Raw genomic sequence first — 16749 nt, forward strand, 5'->3', positions numbered from 1 at the left:
CAGCTGAGCAATTTGTTTGACATGATGCAGATATAAGCTGCTGTATATGTTCCGGGGGCCGGTGTCCAGTTTCTCTGAGGAAATCAGTGTGCATACTTTTAATGGAACTTTCTATTACCAGTGAGTGCAAAACTGTGACACATAATCTGGGCAAAGGCTGGCTCCCTTTAACCGTCTCCAGTTTTATACTGCTTTGCTCCAATGGGACTATGTGTTATTGCAAAAATATATTGATTGATGTTGATAATACTGTTATGTAGTAGCAAACACATCCAACGTCTAACAAGGGTACGCACCATGTTTACAGTGTGTTTTTATGTGCATTTTTTGAAGCAGTAACTTCATTTCCTTGAAGCCCTCATATAGTCAAACATTTACAGCTGTATGAAGCAATAGCAAAGGTGCTATAGGTTACATACTAATTGACAAATAGGTTACTGTGTTTCTGCTTTTGTGCAGAGGTCTCGATGTGACCTCTCTTTTTTTTTTTTTTTTTTTTTTTTTTTTGCAGTCACTGATTTTCTTTCTTGTTTTGATCCTACATATAGACCCTACGTAGTCCTGAGGGCCGACCCAAATAGAACAAACACATTTATAGTAAATTGCTCGGTCCATCGTTTTTATTGAGTGGTGTATTGTGATAGTTTATCCATAGTTGCTTCAATGGCTTTATCTGAACCTTTATCATATTAAAAGTAATGTTTTGTAATGGATCTTAAGATACACTTAGTGATATTTGGCTGGCAGGCCTCCAAATTAAAAAATGTTCCACTGTTAGGTTTTGCTATGTTTGCTTTTATGTAATTGAATGTTATTTTTATAGGATTAATAACAATCATCTTGAAAGGAAGATTCAGTGTTGCACACTATGCTTTGTATATCATTAGTCTAATAGGATAAGTCATGACTTACTGTTACAATATCAATAAAAAATTTTAAAAATATCCATGTGCTTGTTAAAAATAGTGAGAATCATTCAAATATGCTACTAGGCTAATATATACATTTTGGCATATGAGAGTGTATATCAGAACAAGATTAAATTTGAAACCCTGTCTCACTAACATTCAGCTAAACTGAGGTCTCTTATGATTGGGTAGGAAAAGCCAAGGAAAATCCATTCCTGTCCTAAACAGAAATTGGTTAACATGGATGCAATGTCAGATTGAAGATGAAAACCGGTCAATTCGCTCTGATTCCAGGCAGTGAATTTATGTCTCACATCTAAGATGACAAAATAATATGTTTGCAGTTTTCAAGCAATGTTTATCAAGCAACATTAGCTAGTATTAGATACTCCAACCGTCAAATGATACGCCGGTGTCCTTTTGAGTTTTAACTGGAGAAGAAAACAAGTGCTAAGCAGGGCACCAGAGCAAGGCTGCCTTTTGCTGCCTTTTTAGAAAGCTCAAAAGCCCAACAGTCATCGAGTTAACAGAGACAGGAATGAAAGGTGAATGGCTGTCTCAAACCCAGATTATCCCAACCACCGAATTGTGGAGTGTGAAATTACCAAGTGGGGTAGTGTGACCTACATGACTAGACCTGTATCCATGGCAACCTGGTCATCTGCTACACAAGCAGTTGTCAACTGTTAGCGTTTCTGAACGCCCCTTAAGTAGTTCTCCTGTCTGTCCATTTGGAAACTTGTCACGATGGGAAGTTTACCTTTAAAACCTTTAAAAAAAAAAAAAAAAAGAAGGCTACTTTGGAGTATTTCCAACTCACTTACTGGTTGTTTACCTCTGTTTATGTACGTCAATTTGCATTTTGACGGACAGGCCCTAGCTCCGTCAGTGACATGTTCAAGTTGATAGTGACATAATTCATATCTGTGAATTAAATCACTATGCGTATGTAAGTGGTGCTGTATCACAACGATTAATCAACTGAACCCTGTGCTTCAGCTCAGCTCTGCGGATCATTTCGGTGTCCTTCAGCTAGTGTTTGTTGTTTACTGTTTAGTTCACACTCCTTGTGCTGTGTCTCCAACCACAGCCGGCAGCTGTTTTTCAGCGATAAAGCTCTGATTGACCCCCTTGTAAACCAACAACCTATACCAATCTATACACTACGTTCTAGCATCTAGCAGGTGAATATAGTGGCAGAGTAGCGCTATATATGGTGGAATAACACACATGACTCCAGTTGCTTGTCTGTCAGTTATTTGAGAGGTTACTGGCTCCACACATCTGATTATCTCATTCACCAACGTTGTATTCATGCTGAAGTACCTTAGCTGGGAAATAAGCGGCCTTTTTTTTTCTCAAGTGTGAATATAAAAATGTTTTAGTCAGTTGAGGTCATTTGGACACCTGATTAGGATGCTTCCCGGCCACCTCTCTGTTGGAGATATTCCAGACATGCCTGACAAGGAAGGAAACTGGCTCATTGAGAACACACCGGAGGAATTATATGCAACTTGCATCTGGCCTGGCTACAATTTGGGATCCCCCCGGACGGACCTGCAGGACGTAACTTAAGAAAAAGGACACCTTAGCTTCTCTGCATCGGTGCCAGCCGGCAGCCACCTTGACCCACTCATGAATATGTCTCTAAAAAATGGCAGATGGAAGGCCTTCCCACTCACGACTTATGAATACTTTTTGCTGCTTCTGTGTAGCACTTGATGGCTGTGGGCGGATCATTTCAATATCACATGTAACTATGACTGACAGATTGTGAACCCACACTACGTATTGCTGTAACCAAGACAACACACGAGAGACGGAGCTCATGTTCATTTAAATGAAAGAATAGGTATTTCAGTGCACATACCACGCTGATGTGTTTTAATATTTTTTAAGTTTTAATAATTTCAGTGGAATGATGCATCAAAGTTTCTCAACAGACTTTGCAATCAATGCTTTGTTGGTGTTTGGTCTTTCTCGCGATCTACTAATCTTCCTCTTCTTATTTTGTTCAGGAAAGCCCACGTGTCGCTGCCCTGTTGGATTCTCAGGGTCTTTTTGCGAGAGGAGGATTTGTGACAATTACTGTTTAAATGGGGGGACATGTGACGTCACTCAGGGGAACCAGCCAGTGTGCCGCTGCATGGCAGAATACACGGGGGACCGCTGTCTTTATCGTGAGTCCTGCACCCATTACCCCACGGAAGCAGACGCGCTGCACAAACGATCGTCGCGATGCGCCGAGCACATGCGGGAGGGACATTATCATGTACTGTTTAAAAAAAAAACAAAAACAGTGATTCGGCTATGTTGCGGAAAAACCATAGAACAAAAGATTTCAAAGTTCACACTCTTGAGTGGGGAACAAAAGCAATCCCCTGAAGTGGATTCTTTGCACAAACACCACATTTCCCTCTACTATTTGCAGATAAACAAAGTCAAAATGCTACCATTAAACAACCTTTGGGTGTTTCTGTACCGAACTGATAATGTATTTTCTTCTGCAGCGCTTTGACATAATGGCTTATGGGGAAACAATTTCAGCCGTACATCATTAGTATTTTTCGACTGTTGCTCGCCCAAGGGGTGATATGTTTTCATCTATGGCAAAGATGTCATTTGATGTGGATAATTAAGTCCCATTAAAACTCTGTACAATTCTAATCAAACCAGCTTAAACTGTGTTCCCGGTTTCTCATTAGGCACCTCCCTTTCTCTTTATCTCTGAATGTGAAACAGACATCTGTCATCACTACTGCGTGAACTCAAAGGCCTGCACGTTATCCAGCAGCGGCTATGTGGAGTGTGTGTGTCCTGCCAGGTATGAGGGAAACAAGTGCGAGGTGGACAAGTGTCTTCGCTGCCACGGAGCTCCCTGCCTCATTAACGAGGAGACAGGAGATGTGGTTTGCAAGTGAGTGCTTGATATTTGCTTGCTATCCGTGTCCACTGCTTCGCCCACAGACTGCTGGCTGGATGAATTGATGTGATTGAATTTGCTAAATTTATTGGGCCACACACCCTGAAGCAATTTAGTTTCTGGTAATGTCACTGAATTAGAAGCCAGGTGAGCTCTCCTTCTTGACATGAATTATGCACATGTTTGACAAAGCCACCACTGAGTAATTTTTCTCATAAAAGTGTAGTATTCCGCATTCAACTAGAATCCATTATTTCTTCACCTTCCAGCTGCACAAATGGCAGAATAGCACCAAGCTGTCAGCTGTGTGACGGATATTGCTACAATGGAGGCACCTGTCACCTGGACCCTGACACCAACCTGCCTTTCTGTCAGTAAGTCACTGCTTAATGGGTGAAAGTGGGGGGTGGGCGAGGAAAGGAAGAAAAAAAAAAAGAATGTTCTCCACTATTATTCACACTCTCACTACTGTTTCCATTCAATTGGCGGCTCTGCACCCCAGAAAGCTTGGCTTTAAAAGGAGAGCTGAAAATCATCACGGGGTACCATTTCCCTACTTGGAGAACAGTACAAGATAGATGTCTTCTTCTGGAAAGAAATCCTTAAGTAGAGCGAAGGGTTTGATGTCACTGTGTGGAAGCCATGGAACAGCAGGGGGCTGGCTGCCAGTACACCATCCTATCCTGTGTGACACTTCACTGTGGCTTAAGGTTTTTAAGCAGATAAAAAAAAAGCTTTCCAACTCCTTCAAAGCCTGCCATTCTGAACTTAACACACTGTTCCTCCTCACGGTTAAGAGCTGATGTCAGGCGTCTGTGACTCTCTTCACGAGCAGGTTTTAGAAGTGGTCAGTGAACATGCCACGAGACTCAAAAAACTTGTGCGAGACATAAGCTTGACTGGCAGAGAGGAAATCTTTCTCAAAGACGTCTCAAAGGGCTGCCCATAAATTAATACCTCCTTGGCTCTAATCACATGCTGGGCTGTGTTAAAAATCTGTCCGAGGAGGAAATTGGAAATCCATTTTCAAAAGCTAACTCTCTCTTTTTTTTAAATGCCCATTGTCCGCTGTAGTTAAATTGAAATTTGCGGTCACTGCTCACAAATTCCAGGGGATAGAATCAATTTCTATGCAAATGATTCCATCTTATTCGATGAGGTTAACAGATCCTGATAATGTGGTTTATTATTTGCTGCAAAGACCGAAGATTATGTGAGATGATGGATATGTCGGTGTCAAGAAATCATAATGTTTGACCTTAATAGTCTGAGTAAATGTATATTCCATCACAGGTTTCCAAAGCCAAGTGATAAGTCTCGCATTAAACACCTACAAAAAAAGGGAGATTAGAGAGATTTTCAAAATACCTCCGCAAACTCTGCAATGTTTTTGGCATCCTCGATAATGCATAAAAGCTCACTTACTTTGGCCGGTCAAGTAATTAAGCTCAATCTGTCAAACACAGTATGTAACTGGCATTACTTGTCACTTCTTGAGCTGAAAAGATGTTTTTGGATTGTGTGTGTCCAATATCAGGAGTTAGGTTTCAGCCTCAGATGAGGCTCAGATGAATCTTCTGAGTGTAGTGCAATTTAATGTGACTTTGACGAAATCGATTGCTGAATAACATCCAGACAAACTCATAATAAGTGGGACTTTTATTTGCGACAAACCCATCAGACCTCACTTTAAATGCTGGATCTTGTGTTTTGACATCAAATAATACTGTTTTACTGTTGGACTGAGGGCTAACCTTATTTTCCTCTTCCGTGTTTTCAAAAATCGTGTTCTTTAACACGTTTTCTAGGCTGGAACCTTTTCTGCAGGAACTCAATCAGCTAGTCAGAAGGAATTTTCAATGCTGCCTGTCAGGCTTTGTCTTGAATGCAAAGACATTTTAAACTGTCTAAAAACCCTCACAGAATTTGCCCTTCGCTGTTCTTTTGGTTTCACAGATATGTATGAGATATGTATGACTTGAAGCCCTTGACCTGTCTTGTGGAGCCGTGGCATTTAGAAGTTATGGGTAAAAAAAAAAAAAAAAAAAAAGCATACATTTTGAATGAACAGAAAGAGAAGATATTGGATTGATTTTCAAAAACAACTACCATGCCTCTGGAGGTTTGAACTTTCACTTTTGCTCTATGTGTGCATATAGGCATGTATTTACGTAGGCGGTAGGACTGTCCACATTACAATGTGGCTGCATCTAATGTTTTTCTGTGTTTTGGGTAGTAATATGATTTTCACAGCACAATCGGTGTCTGCTGTGTATCTCCGTATGCACCTTTATACATTGTAGACATTTTGAACATACCCAACTGTTTAAAATTATGTTGAAATTACATTTTCTTTCTGTGTGTGTCTCATTTTGCTCTGCTTGTAAATCTATTAAACACAAATCTATGTTAGTCTTGTCATTAGAATCGCTTTGTTACTGCTAAAGAAAAGACAATCGTAGGGGTGACACCACTGTAAGAGATGCTTCCCTTACAGATGTCTCCTGTCACTTGGTGAGCAGTGATTTGTGTTCATAAGATTTATTTTGCTAATTTGCTTGATGCAGACACAACAGTGACTTATTCCACCTTGTAACTCGAGCTGCTAAAAGGGTTCACTGTGTCGGTCTCCATTCATCAAGCAGCCAACAGTTCAACGGTATACGTTCGTTCTCTAGGCCCTTTTATCACTCCCAACGCAATGTTTTGCAGCTGCACGTCAGGGTTCAAGAACCAACGTTGTGATGAGCTGGCCAACCCCTGCGATTACTTCTGTCAGAATGAGGGGATGTGCACATTAACAGCTCTTAACAAACCACGCTGCAAGTAGGTCCCTCTCACCTCTCCAGCTGTATTCAGAGCCCACTCACCCCCCTTTGTATACACTCCCACCCCGACTCCATCCGGCTTCATTTCAGCCTTAGTCCAGTATATGGGCTGTTTGTCACAGGGCTTTCTTGTAGCAACTTATCATGTAATAAGATAAAACAATGACTCAAGTCAAACAGGCTGAAAAGAGTAAACCGAAAGGCAGTGTGAGGACATTAAATACTGTACAACTGGTACTATTATTTCATCTCATGATTGTATTTAGTTTTTTTGTGGTGTATGTTGTTTAAAAGGGGAACCATTATGATCTAATGTGCTTCCTTATATCCCTACTGCATATGTTATTAGTATATAATGATATTATATACATATTTCATATAATGTTATATTAAATGTAGCTAGGTTCAAATAACGAGATTTCTCAAAATACAGACACTACAACTCCCATGTACTGGGGGCTGCCAATGGACTGCATATATTAAGTTGGAAGGACCCTCCATAATGTCACCTACAGCATATCTATAGGATTCCTAAAGCAGTTTTGAAGCGATGTGCGTTGGCACCGTTGTCGCCATCTTTGCATTGACTGCTCCTGATTCCTGGCCATTTAGAAAACATCAAGTGTGAAGCTGAGACTCCAAGGGCCCCACGCTTCTGTTTAAACCTTTGTTTAATTGAAACAAGTCATATAAAAATGGATGAATGAATAGATGAAGAGTCAGGGTTATTCTTTACTTTCTTACTGTTTATCGTGCAGAGCTCCTCTAGTGGAGACACAGACCAAAAACTTCGATATGGAAAGTAGCATTGTAGGCTCTTTGCACTATGCTTAGCGGCTGGTGGACTATGCTGTTAGTTCAACATTATAACATTATATTTTTGTAGCAAACAAATATGTCACAACTAGCTAGAACTGAAGCATAAAGCATAACATTCTTAACATTTGTTTTGTTAAGGGATTCCACCAACATAATGTAAAGTAATAAAATGTCAAATATCTGATAATTAAAACGCTTCTGAAATTATCAAACTACTCCATTAAGAAATTAATATGGTTATTTTGAGTGACATTGATATTGTATAGCAATAGCAGCAGTTAAGCACGGTAGCTTGAGACCTTTCATTTATCCATATTAAACTTATGCCCTTTACTTTGAGCGTTGATTATATTTGTTAGTTTAAGGAGCTATTTATTACATTATCAGTTGCTACTTGACTTCCCACCTTTGTTGCCCCTTACTGCCACCCATTCACCCATCTCATGCAGTCCTCCGCCTGCACACATGAACCAAGGGGAAATTAAAACATGACACTGTCTGTGTGATGTGGGCATCAGTCTGTGCATTTGCAACTTGTGCATGATGGCTCGCTATTTACCAGTCATTACGAACAGTATGCGTGTAATTTACTTGCCTGAACATCCCATTGCAAATTGGTGTTTAATGGCTCGCACGCAGGTTAAGAGAATTTCTTCCTTTTAGGGAGTCAGTCTTTCCATGGTTTATGCTTCCCCGAGGAGATTAAACTCCACCTTGCCCCCAATTTTGCCATTAAAATTCACGCCGCTGTGACATTTCGTCCTACAAATGTGTGATTCACTTCCCGTACGTATGGGGCTGCATTCTTATTTTAGATAGTGTGATGTTCTGAAGCTGAGTGCATGTAATTGGGAATAATTTCATTCTGTCATCACCTTGCCGCACCTACCAGATCACTCATGCTTTACAGACCCATCTGCGTCTGTCGTGCGAAATTAGATTTCACCTCCTCTAACAAGGGTCATACATCACGCCCATCGGATCCCATTGGAACACAAACGAGATGACGACTTGTTGTGCCACTGTCATCCTTTGATTTATTTGTTTTTTCCTTTTTTTATTGCACTGAATATTCAACATGTAAATTCACACACACGCCCACTGTGTATGGACACAACATGTATGTACATAGTGTTCTTTCTCCGGGCGGTTCTGTGTTTGTGTTGGACAAAAGCACCTCATGGCAAGTCTTAATCATATTTTGTTGTATTTGTAAGCCGCAGCACATCACACCCTTACTTCATGTTTTCAGACGTGTTTTCTCAGCAGTGTGTCCGCTGATCATAATTTATTTATGCCTTCTTTTGACCTCCTTCAGGTGTTCAGCTAATTGGGCAGGAACACAGTGTGAGAGACCCGCCCCTAAAAGCAGCAGATCAGACAATACGAGCGGAGGTGAGAACTGGAAAGACTTATTAGAAAATCTTAGTGTCCAGTATGGATACATATCTATACAGGTCGGTGCATGTGTTTATGGACAGTGACACATTTTATTTTTTAATTTTAGGCTGTTTTACATCCATTGGTGGAAAGGTGTAGGAATCACAACCATTTTCATATATAGTCCCCTACTTTTAGGCGCTTTAATCCATTATTCATTAGGTAATGTGACCTTAACTTCAGTATGTTTTGGTTGACAGCTAAAATTACAAAGAAAATGCCAGTGTCCAAAGTGCATCTCTTGTACAATTTCCCTAGCCCATCAAAATTGAAGTCTTTAACTCTCACCTGTATCTGTGCACAATTCTTTTGCACAGATACAGATTTTGCAAGTTTAAGCTCACTCCAACTCATGCACCACCACTGGATGTCACATTCTGAGTGACATACTAACTAAAGATTTGCTGAACTGAAATAACCAATTTGCATGTGGTTTTTCCATTTGTTGCAACACAAAAGCCTGCAGTCCGCAGGTTCATCGTTTGATTTGGAGGAACTGCTGCAGCCAGTGTATTAGGATTTAACAATACAATGGTTCTGTCTTCAAATTGATTCATTTCATTTTAAATCAAGAAAACACTGTAAGGCAAAATTAGTACATGATTTACAAATATATTTTTAGATTTCTTCGAAGCTCATGCTATATTGCTGTGTAGCCCCGTTTACTTAGAGAACACAATGTCCAGTACAAAGTGAGAACAGAAAACGCTCTTTCAGTGGTAGTTTTTTTTTTTTTTTTTTTTTTTTTTTTTTTTTTTTTTTGCAGCTACGTTCACTGAGCCCATCTCGTCTCCTTTTGATCACATCTCTCCTCTCTCCGTCCCCTAGGGAGCATAGCTATCATTGTGCCTCTGGTGCTCTTGGTCATCTTGATTGTGATGGTGGTAGCGGGTATTTACATCTGCAGACGGAGGCAAAGGTATGTTAAATGACGATACAAGTGCAAATATAAAAAAGAGGCTTCTAAGCAGCAACAGATGATGATGGGAGATCGAACGCTGCGTAGCTTTGAAGATGAAGAGATGTCTTTTCTTTTAAAATGTTTCTTTGCCAGTTTCAACATGTTCTGGTCTCTGCACGCACCCTCTGATTATAACTCAGCTTTGAGGTCCAGCCAGCCAATCGTATGTAGTCCAGGTGTGAATTAGTACCGATACTCGGTACCATGATAGCACCGGTGCTGACGCAAACTGCAGACCGAAAAGCAACGCAGATTTTGGTGCCACTGAAATTTTAATTAGCGCCCCTTAGCCCCATTGGTGTGCCGACTCTACATGTGACATCATGTCAGTTTCTTACACGCCGCAGACAATGCGTTCATTGGAAATCCAGGCTAAGGCAAAATGGTCAAACCTGCAACAAGTGCTTGAAGGAGATATTATGAAACACTCGAAACACCTCGAATTTGATTAAAAATAAACACATTTTTAAAATCCAAGAAATGTACCTTCTTTGATAGCCTGCAAGGCCCCACGTCACTGTTTTTATTATGATAATTATGACGGTATGTTATGAATTTTATTTTATATAGGTTAATTTATCTCTTGCATGTATTTATACTATTTAAATTAAGATTCTGTTGATTTTGCGCGTTGCAAAAGGCCTTTAAAATAAAAAGGGCCCAATTTTTTGACAAAGTTTGTATGTTGTCCATTTTTCAAGCACCGGTTCGGCACCGTTTCGGCACCTGCTGTTTTAAAAATACGAGTTTGGCACCATAACCATACTCATTCCTAGTGCCAAGTAGTGTAATGTAATTTGTTATGTAGCACGCAATAATTTCCCTCACACTACAATAATTTTAAGCTGGTGGTAGATAATTTGTTATTTCCCATCTGGCAACTGGGTATGGCTGTGGTGCAGAACCAGAGCTATTGCTAGCCTAGGGGTTGATCTTAGCCACGCCTGATTCTAAATACAGAGAAATGTTATTTTTTTTAAAAATAAATAAAAAAATCCTACATGAGCCTTATGTCTATGTGACCTCCAAAGACTTAGTCTGATGTTCAAATTTTTAACTACATATTGACATCCACATGGGGCCATGGTTAGTCGTCCAAATAGCGGACCTAGTTTGCACGTCCTGTAGATGTCCAGAATTGGTCTTGGACCGACGAACGCAATATAGACATGATCTGCACTTCAATCAGACGTCTAACGTTTAGTGGGCAGTGCTGTTCAACTTGTTGACCTGCAGCCTGTGTGTCGTGTTAATAACGGTTGTCTCTGCAGGGGGAAACGTGTCCAGAGGCAGCCCATGACGAATGGAGGGATAAACGTGGAGATTGGGAACCCGTCGTACAACATGTATGAAGTGGACCACGACAACCATGCTGATGCAGGCAGCCTGCTGCGACCCAACTTCACACTGGACCCTCACAAGGTGGGCTCAGACTTGTCATGTACTAAATCACTTGTCCTCCTTACATACTTCTTTAACAAAGTTAAATGACATAACAAGATGTAAAGATTTGTTGTTGGAATAGAAACCTCCGGTGTTCATATGAATTAATAAGCATTAATAAGCATGCCCTGTTTGTCTGTAGACTATAAATCAGTGAAGATCATTATTTGAGAATCTCTGTGCTGAGGTTAAGTCCAGATTATCTCGTAATGTGAAGTGCCTACAGATTCGCTATCGAACCTCTTAAACCACGTGCATACTTATGCGGACCATCCCGATTAATATTCAGAGTTTGATATTTGCGACTTAACATCTGACTGATTACATCAGTAAACTCACAACAGCCAATTACAGAAATAGTCTACAAGGGCTGCTACAAGGAGCTGCTGGTAAACCTTCTAGGCTTCTGGCTCAATATATATTTGGCTCTGAAGAGATTTTGTCAAATCTAGTTGAGTGAGAATTTACAGGTGCCGTGACCCAGGAGGAGTTTCCATCTGGTTGGTTGATATATTCTGTTCATAGCGCCGAACCTCGCACTAACACTCAGCATATCGTATGAATCATAACACCTTCACTGATGTTGTTATGTAGCTCACTTCCTACAGCTTAAAGCCCAATGCTGTTGCTACTTCTGCTGCCAACTTTGACATCTGCTGTTGTGAGTCCAGTCTGCCTGTCTTTTGAATCTAGACTATATCTGTATGTCTGTATTCCCTTTCTTGATGCTCTACTAATCCGTACTTCATTTATTCACTATAGTTTTATTTCACATAAATCTTGGAGTTTATTCGTGTAGATAGACGACAAACAGTGAGAATTTAATCGAACTGATTTTAAACAGACACGGTGCTTGTTTTGTTGCAGGGCTGGTGTGTAAAATCCAGTGACCCTCACACCTTGGGCATCAATTCTGTGCCCAAGGAGGTAATCCCTGGACAGGTGAATTTTATATCCTTAATGTTTGCCCTCAAGAGGACAAAGTCCTATTGATTGGACTGTGAATTGTGTGGTTATAACATTCTAAACAAGTTTATTTGATTACGTAGGACATTTCCTTTGCAAATTGAAATCTTGTTTAAAATGTAAACCATGGCAAACTTCATCTCTATCTGCCTCATTTTGTGAAATCAGTGTTATCATCATAAATTATGGAACTAATTTAAACTTAGGCGTGTAATAACAGTGTGTTTGTGTGGTTTTGCTTACCTTGGCTACTCCGCGCATGCTTGCTGAGTAATAAACCACTAATCATGCATGACTGTTTTTCTTTTCCTGGGTAAAACTATTCAGATATTTTTACTGCTGACAGTGAACTTTTCTTAAAGCTGCACTAACATGTTTTTATTGAATCCACTGAGTATTAGCAACTCTGTAGTCCACCTCAGATCTTTGGAGCTCATTACTCTACTTTACCAACTGTCTTTTTTACTGTCAAAAAGCTGGCAAGCTCTTGTGTTCTTATGGCTTTCTTTGAGATTCTGCAGGCTGTTCTTAGCAAATTCATTTTGACCAACGTACCAAAAAAAAAAAAGGAAACAAATCTAAAACAAAGGGAGTTGACTTGTTTGAGTACTTCAAGCCTTCAAAATGAATTAGCATCTTGGATGAGTGGTGAAGCAGCTTCAAGAAAACTCAGACACATGTTTTTTTTTTGTTTGTTTGTTTGTTTTTTTAACTTTGTTCTTTAGGTATACATTGATATACCATGACCTGGATAAGTAAGAATTCTCACACATTCATACGAACATACTTTTTTAAAAAATCCATCCACTACCAAGTAGCAGCTAACTTAGTCAGAGTGAGGATCCTGATAGATCTAAGAGCTGGAGGAGACCCAAACTGAGCTAAAACAAGAGTGAAAATTGGACTTCCTCATGTGGCATGACTCTGTTTTAGTGTAAAAGCTGGTCTCTGTCTGGTTAATCTGCAGCATATCTGGGCATTGGATTTCCTCTTTCCTTGCATTATCCAAGGAAAGAGATTCCATTAATGCAGCTTTGAGGCCCTCACTCTTGTAAAGTAAAGTATACATAAATAGATACTGACCCTGTTTCTTGCCTACGTCTTCTTCCCTTCTCATACAGCCCATCAACTACTCCAACCCAGTGTATGCAAAGATCTATATCGACGGGCAAAATTGCCGGAAGCCCGTCATCAGTATTGACGAGAGGAGAGAGCTACTCCCAAAGAAACTAGAGGGGACAATTCATGAAACCGCCGCATAGCCTAACTTTACACTTTGTACTTCTTTTTTTACCACAGTGTACAATGTATATAATATGAAGGAGGAAACAAGATTTTTCTATTTCCTATGAGGCTCTTAGGTTTTACTGGATTAGCATCAGCATAACGTCCTTGTTGGTGTGCTGAAGAGTTTTATTTTCCATATCCGGTCTGCTTTCTAATGTTTGTCAAAAATAAGTTATACAGCGCTATACTGTATACTGTATGACACTAAAGTGAAGCTGCTGATTATTATTAACATCCATAGGCCACACTTGTGCACAGTTCAAACCTTAAAACGCAGTGATACAATTACCCATCCTTGTTTCTAGTTTTAGAGGAATGGACAGGGGTGTTGTTTTGTGAAGGTAATGAAGGTAGGTTTGACTATTTTTCTCTGAACAAATGTATGTATAGTAAGGAGGGGTTACATGGCTTGTGTCTGAGGCTTTTATTTTTTCATGTGCTGTACTGACCAGAGCTTCGTAAACCGAGCAGTGAAGCTTGATATATTTTCTGTTCCATACCTGGCGGATCTGCTCGCAGGAGTTCCACCGAAGACCGCAATGTCAACCTGATCTTTTCTCACACAATGTGCAATTCCACAGCTCTCGTGTCTTTTCCATTACCACGGATTTCAAGCTCCATCCGCCCCGTTTCGACGGTAATAAACCATATGAACTTCATCTTTTGGTGAAAGAGATTGAAGCCCACCCTGAATGTTCTCCGATCAGATTCCCAGATCCTGTACTGTACACTGAAAAGACAGATACTGAATACCATATTTTTCTAGGTCTCACACGTCAACAGATTGAAGATGTAGAAAAGGAAGTGATTCACCACAGCTACAAAAAAGAAGGTTATTAAGAGTTATTATAAAAACACACCTGTTACTTCAGCAAAGGAAGATGATAAATATAAGAAATTTTATAATTTTGTATTTGATTTGTATGTTGTTTGGCTGCTTGTATTTTGAAGAAATGTATTAAATGTAAGTACTTTTTATATAAAATGTAAATCGATATTGAATAAAGGGGGCTTATTTCCATTTTGAGTCCTCTCTTCTTCCAAATCCTCCACAGAATGCCACACAGCGACACAGGATGTTAATATCACTGGACTTTAAGAATGCCATAGTAGAGTAGTATGTAACCTCATGTAAAAGTAATGCCGCGTGTGTGCCTATTCAACCAGTGATCAAACTGACAGAGTTGTAACACATGCCGGCTGACCTGACAAGTCAATCATCTGTGGGAGGTCTTTCACCTGCAGCGCAGTGGAAGGTGATTAATGGAAGATGCCCTTCCTGTGTGTACAGGATGGCCGGCGCCGTTCATTACCTGGAGGTGAGGAAGTGGCAACGGTGCCACCTGCTGAATGATAATTCGGTCTCCTTACTTTACTTACAATGGCTGTCTCCTTACACATTTCTCCTCCCTGCCTCACCATAGCAACCGGAGTCAGCGGCCGCAGCACTCCTGCCCTTTCTCCATTTGTCTGGCTGGATTTCCTATCGCACCCGGCACACCACATTTTGACGATGGTACAAATACATGCAACACCTTTCGCGAAACCTCATGATCAATCAGAAACCTGTGATATCCTATGATAGCACCGTTCCAAGATAGAAGAAAAATGTTGATCGGTATTCATAAAATCATCCACACACATTTGAGGCAGAGGAACAAATATAATGGATGGCGGATAACTAGTTTTTAAATATACACTTCTTCTTTGCCACGTAATAGTAACATTACAGTGTCAACGGCAACTGTATTGTTCATCAACCAATCAAATTCAGCACTACTTGAAATGAATTGAGATATATTCTTTTCTACATGTCACCATCAAGTCATTTCCTTATATATTTTTATAAAGGTCTCCTGAGTAGGCGTTGGAGTCATTTTAGCACCGTGTCACTTGGGACAGTTGTCAGTATGTTTCGTTCTGTCATCTTGTATTGAGACAAATGAAAGGAACCCAGTGTTTTTTCTGTGAGCGTGGAGGAATGGTTTCGGTGATGTTAACAAGATCCTGCAGTTGGGAAGTTGTGAGATCAGGAGCTGAATTAATCTTGTGAGCTGCTGCAGTGTGGAGGATATACAGGTGAGTTGCCATGAAGCAAAATGCTGCATCTCTTATTGCCCAAAGGTGATGAATCTTAATTAACAGCTGCGGGGTCTACTTCAATCATTACTGAATCATTCAAAAGTACTGCAGCCAGAATCATATATGGCTGCAACGCACAGGAGGTATGTAGAGTACTACATTTCAACAATGTAGCATGAGTGGACGCCAGACAGATTGACAGCCTTTCATGATATTTAAAGAACACAGGCAAGAAGCTAATTGGCAGCATTGGGTGTAAGAATGTATGAAGAAACAATGCAGTATCATGCATATGTATCATGTCAGCTTAAAACCTGTCACCGATTGATATAAAAGCTCAGAAAACTACTAAAGAACTATTAGTCTAGAGTATTTTGTCGAATATAATAAGTCCATGGATTCCAACTCAAGTCAAACACTGTAAGAAAGTGTTACTTATCTATATAGAGCCAATAAAAAACAACAACTCCCATACGTTTCCTATGCGAGAGAAAGTGTTGCTGTAATGTTGAGACAATTGTAAAGAAATACATGTACTGTATATTTGCCTCAAGCCATTCCTAGTGTTCAGCTGATTAAGACCTTCAACTGCACAAAAACAGAACTCAGCACTGGTGGAGGAAATGGGAGAAAAGAGCTGCTGGGCCACTCACTCGGCCTCCAAAGTGCATCAAAAAAAAAAAGAGAGAAAAACTGAAATTTGAAAACAAGTCCTTAACTAAGAGATGCATGGCATTCCCCTCCCCTCACCTTGCTTATTGATTTTTTGTCTCTTTCCCACTTAGCAAGCATCACCATTCTCCTGCATAAACATCAGAAAAACCCAGAGGGCTCATCTCTCGGACAGAATCAATAACAGCAGGAGTCGTATTCACATTATAAACAACCAGTCCTGCATACTCATGCTACAGCCTGCACCAAGAAAACACAGCTCATTGGCCCATGCTCCGTGGACAGAAGCTTTCGAGAGATTTGAACACCTGCAAACTTGCATTTGGTTAGCGCCACTGGTAACATGCAGATGCGATCAAAACGATTCAAGCCCCACTGCAAATTGGGTTCACTGGCAAAGTGTACAATCTAGCAGCAGTT

The 16749-nt window shown here is 40.2% G+C and overlaps 1 protein-coding gene across 7 annotated transcripts in view; it reads left to right on the top strand.

Annotated features, from left to right (window-relative positions):
* The window catches only part of lrp1bb (low density lipoprotein receptor-related protein 1Bb), a 262735-nt gene extending 248139 nt beyond the window's left edge, over nt 1-14596 (top strand). For 4 of the 7 annotated variants that reach the window (XM_047600953.1, XM_047600955.1, XM_047600956.1 and 1 more), the window contains exons 84-92: nt 2927-3088; nt 3651-3825; nt 4101-4205; nt 6544-6657; nt 8797-8873; nt 9747-9837; nt 11151-11301; nt 12190-12264; nt 13410-14596. In XM_047600953.1, coding sequence (XP_047456909.1) covers nt 2927-3088; nt 3651-3825; nt 4101-4205; nt 6544-6657; nt 8797-8873; nt 9747-9837; nt 11151-11301; nt 12190-12264; nt 13410-13550 — 1091 coding nt within the window. In that variant the 3' untranslated portion in view covers nt 13551-14596. The remainder of the gene's footprint in view (nt 1-2926; nt 3089-3650; nt 3826-4100; nt 4206-6543; nt 6658-8796; nt 8874-9746; nt 9838-11150; nt 11302-12189; nt 12265-13409) is intronic. The other 3 variants (XM_047600958.1, XM_047600959.1, XM_047600957.1) reach the window with 2 other exon arrangements.
* The last annotated feature ends 2153 nt before the right edge of the window (nt 14597-16749 follow it).

This window comes from Mugil cephalus, chromosome 12 (assembly GCF_022458985.1).
Source record: "Mugil cephalus isolate CIBA_MC_2020 chromosome 12, CIBA_Mcephalus_1.1, whole genome shotgun sequence".
Taxonomy (NCBI): Eukaryota; Metazoa; Chordata; class Actinopteri; order Mugiliformes; family Mugilidae; genus Mugil; species Mugil cephalus.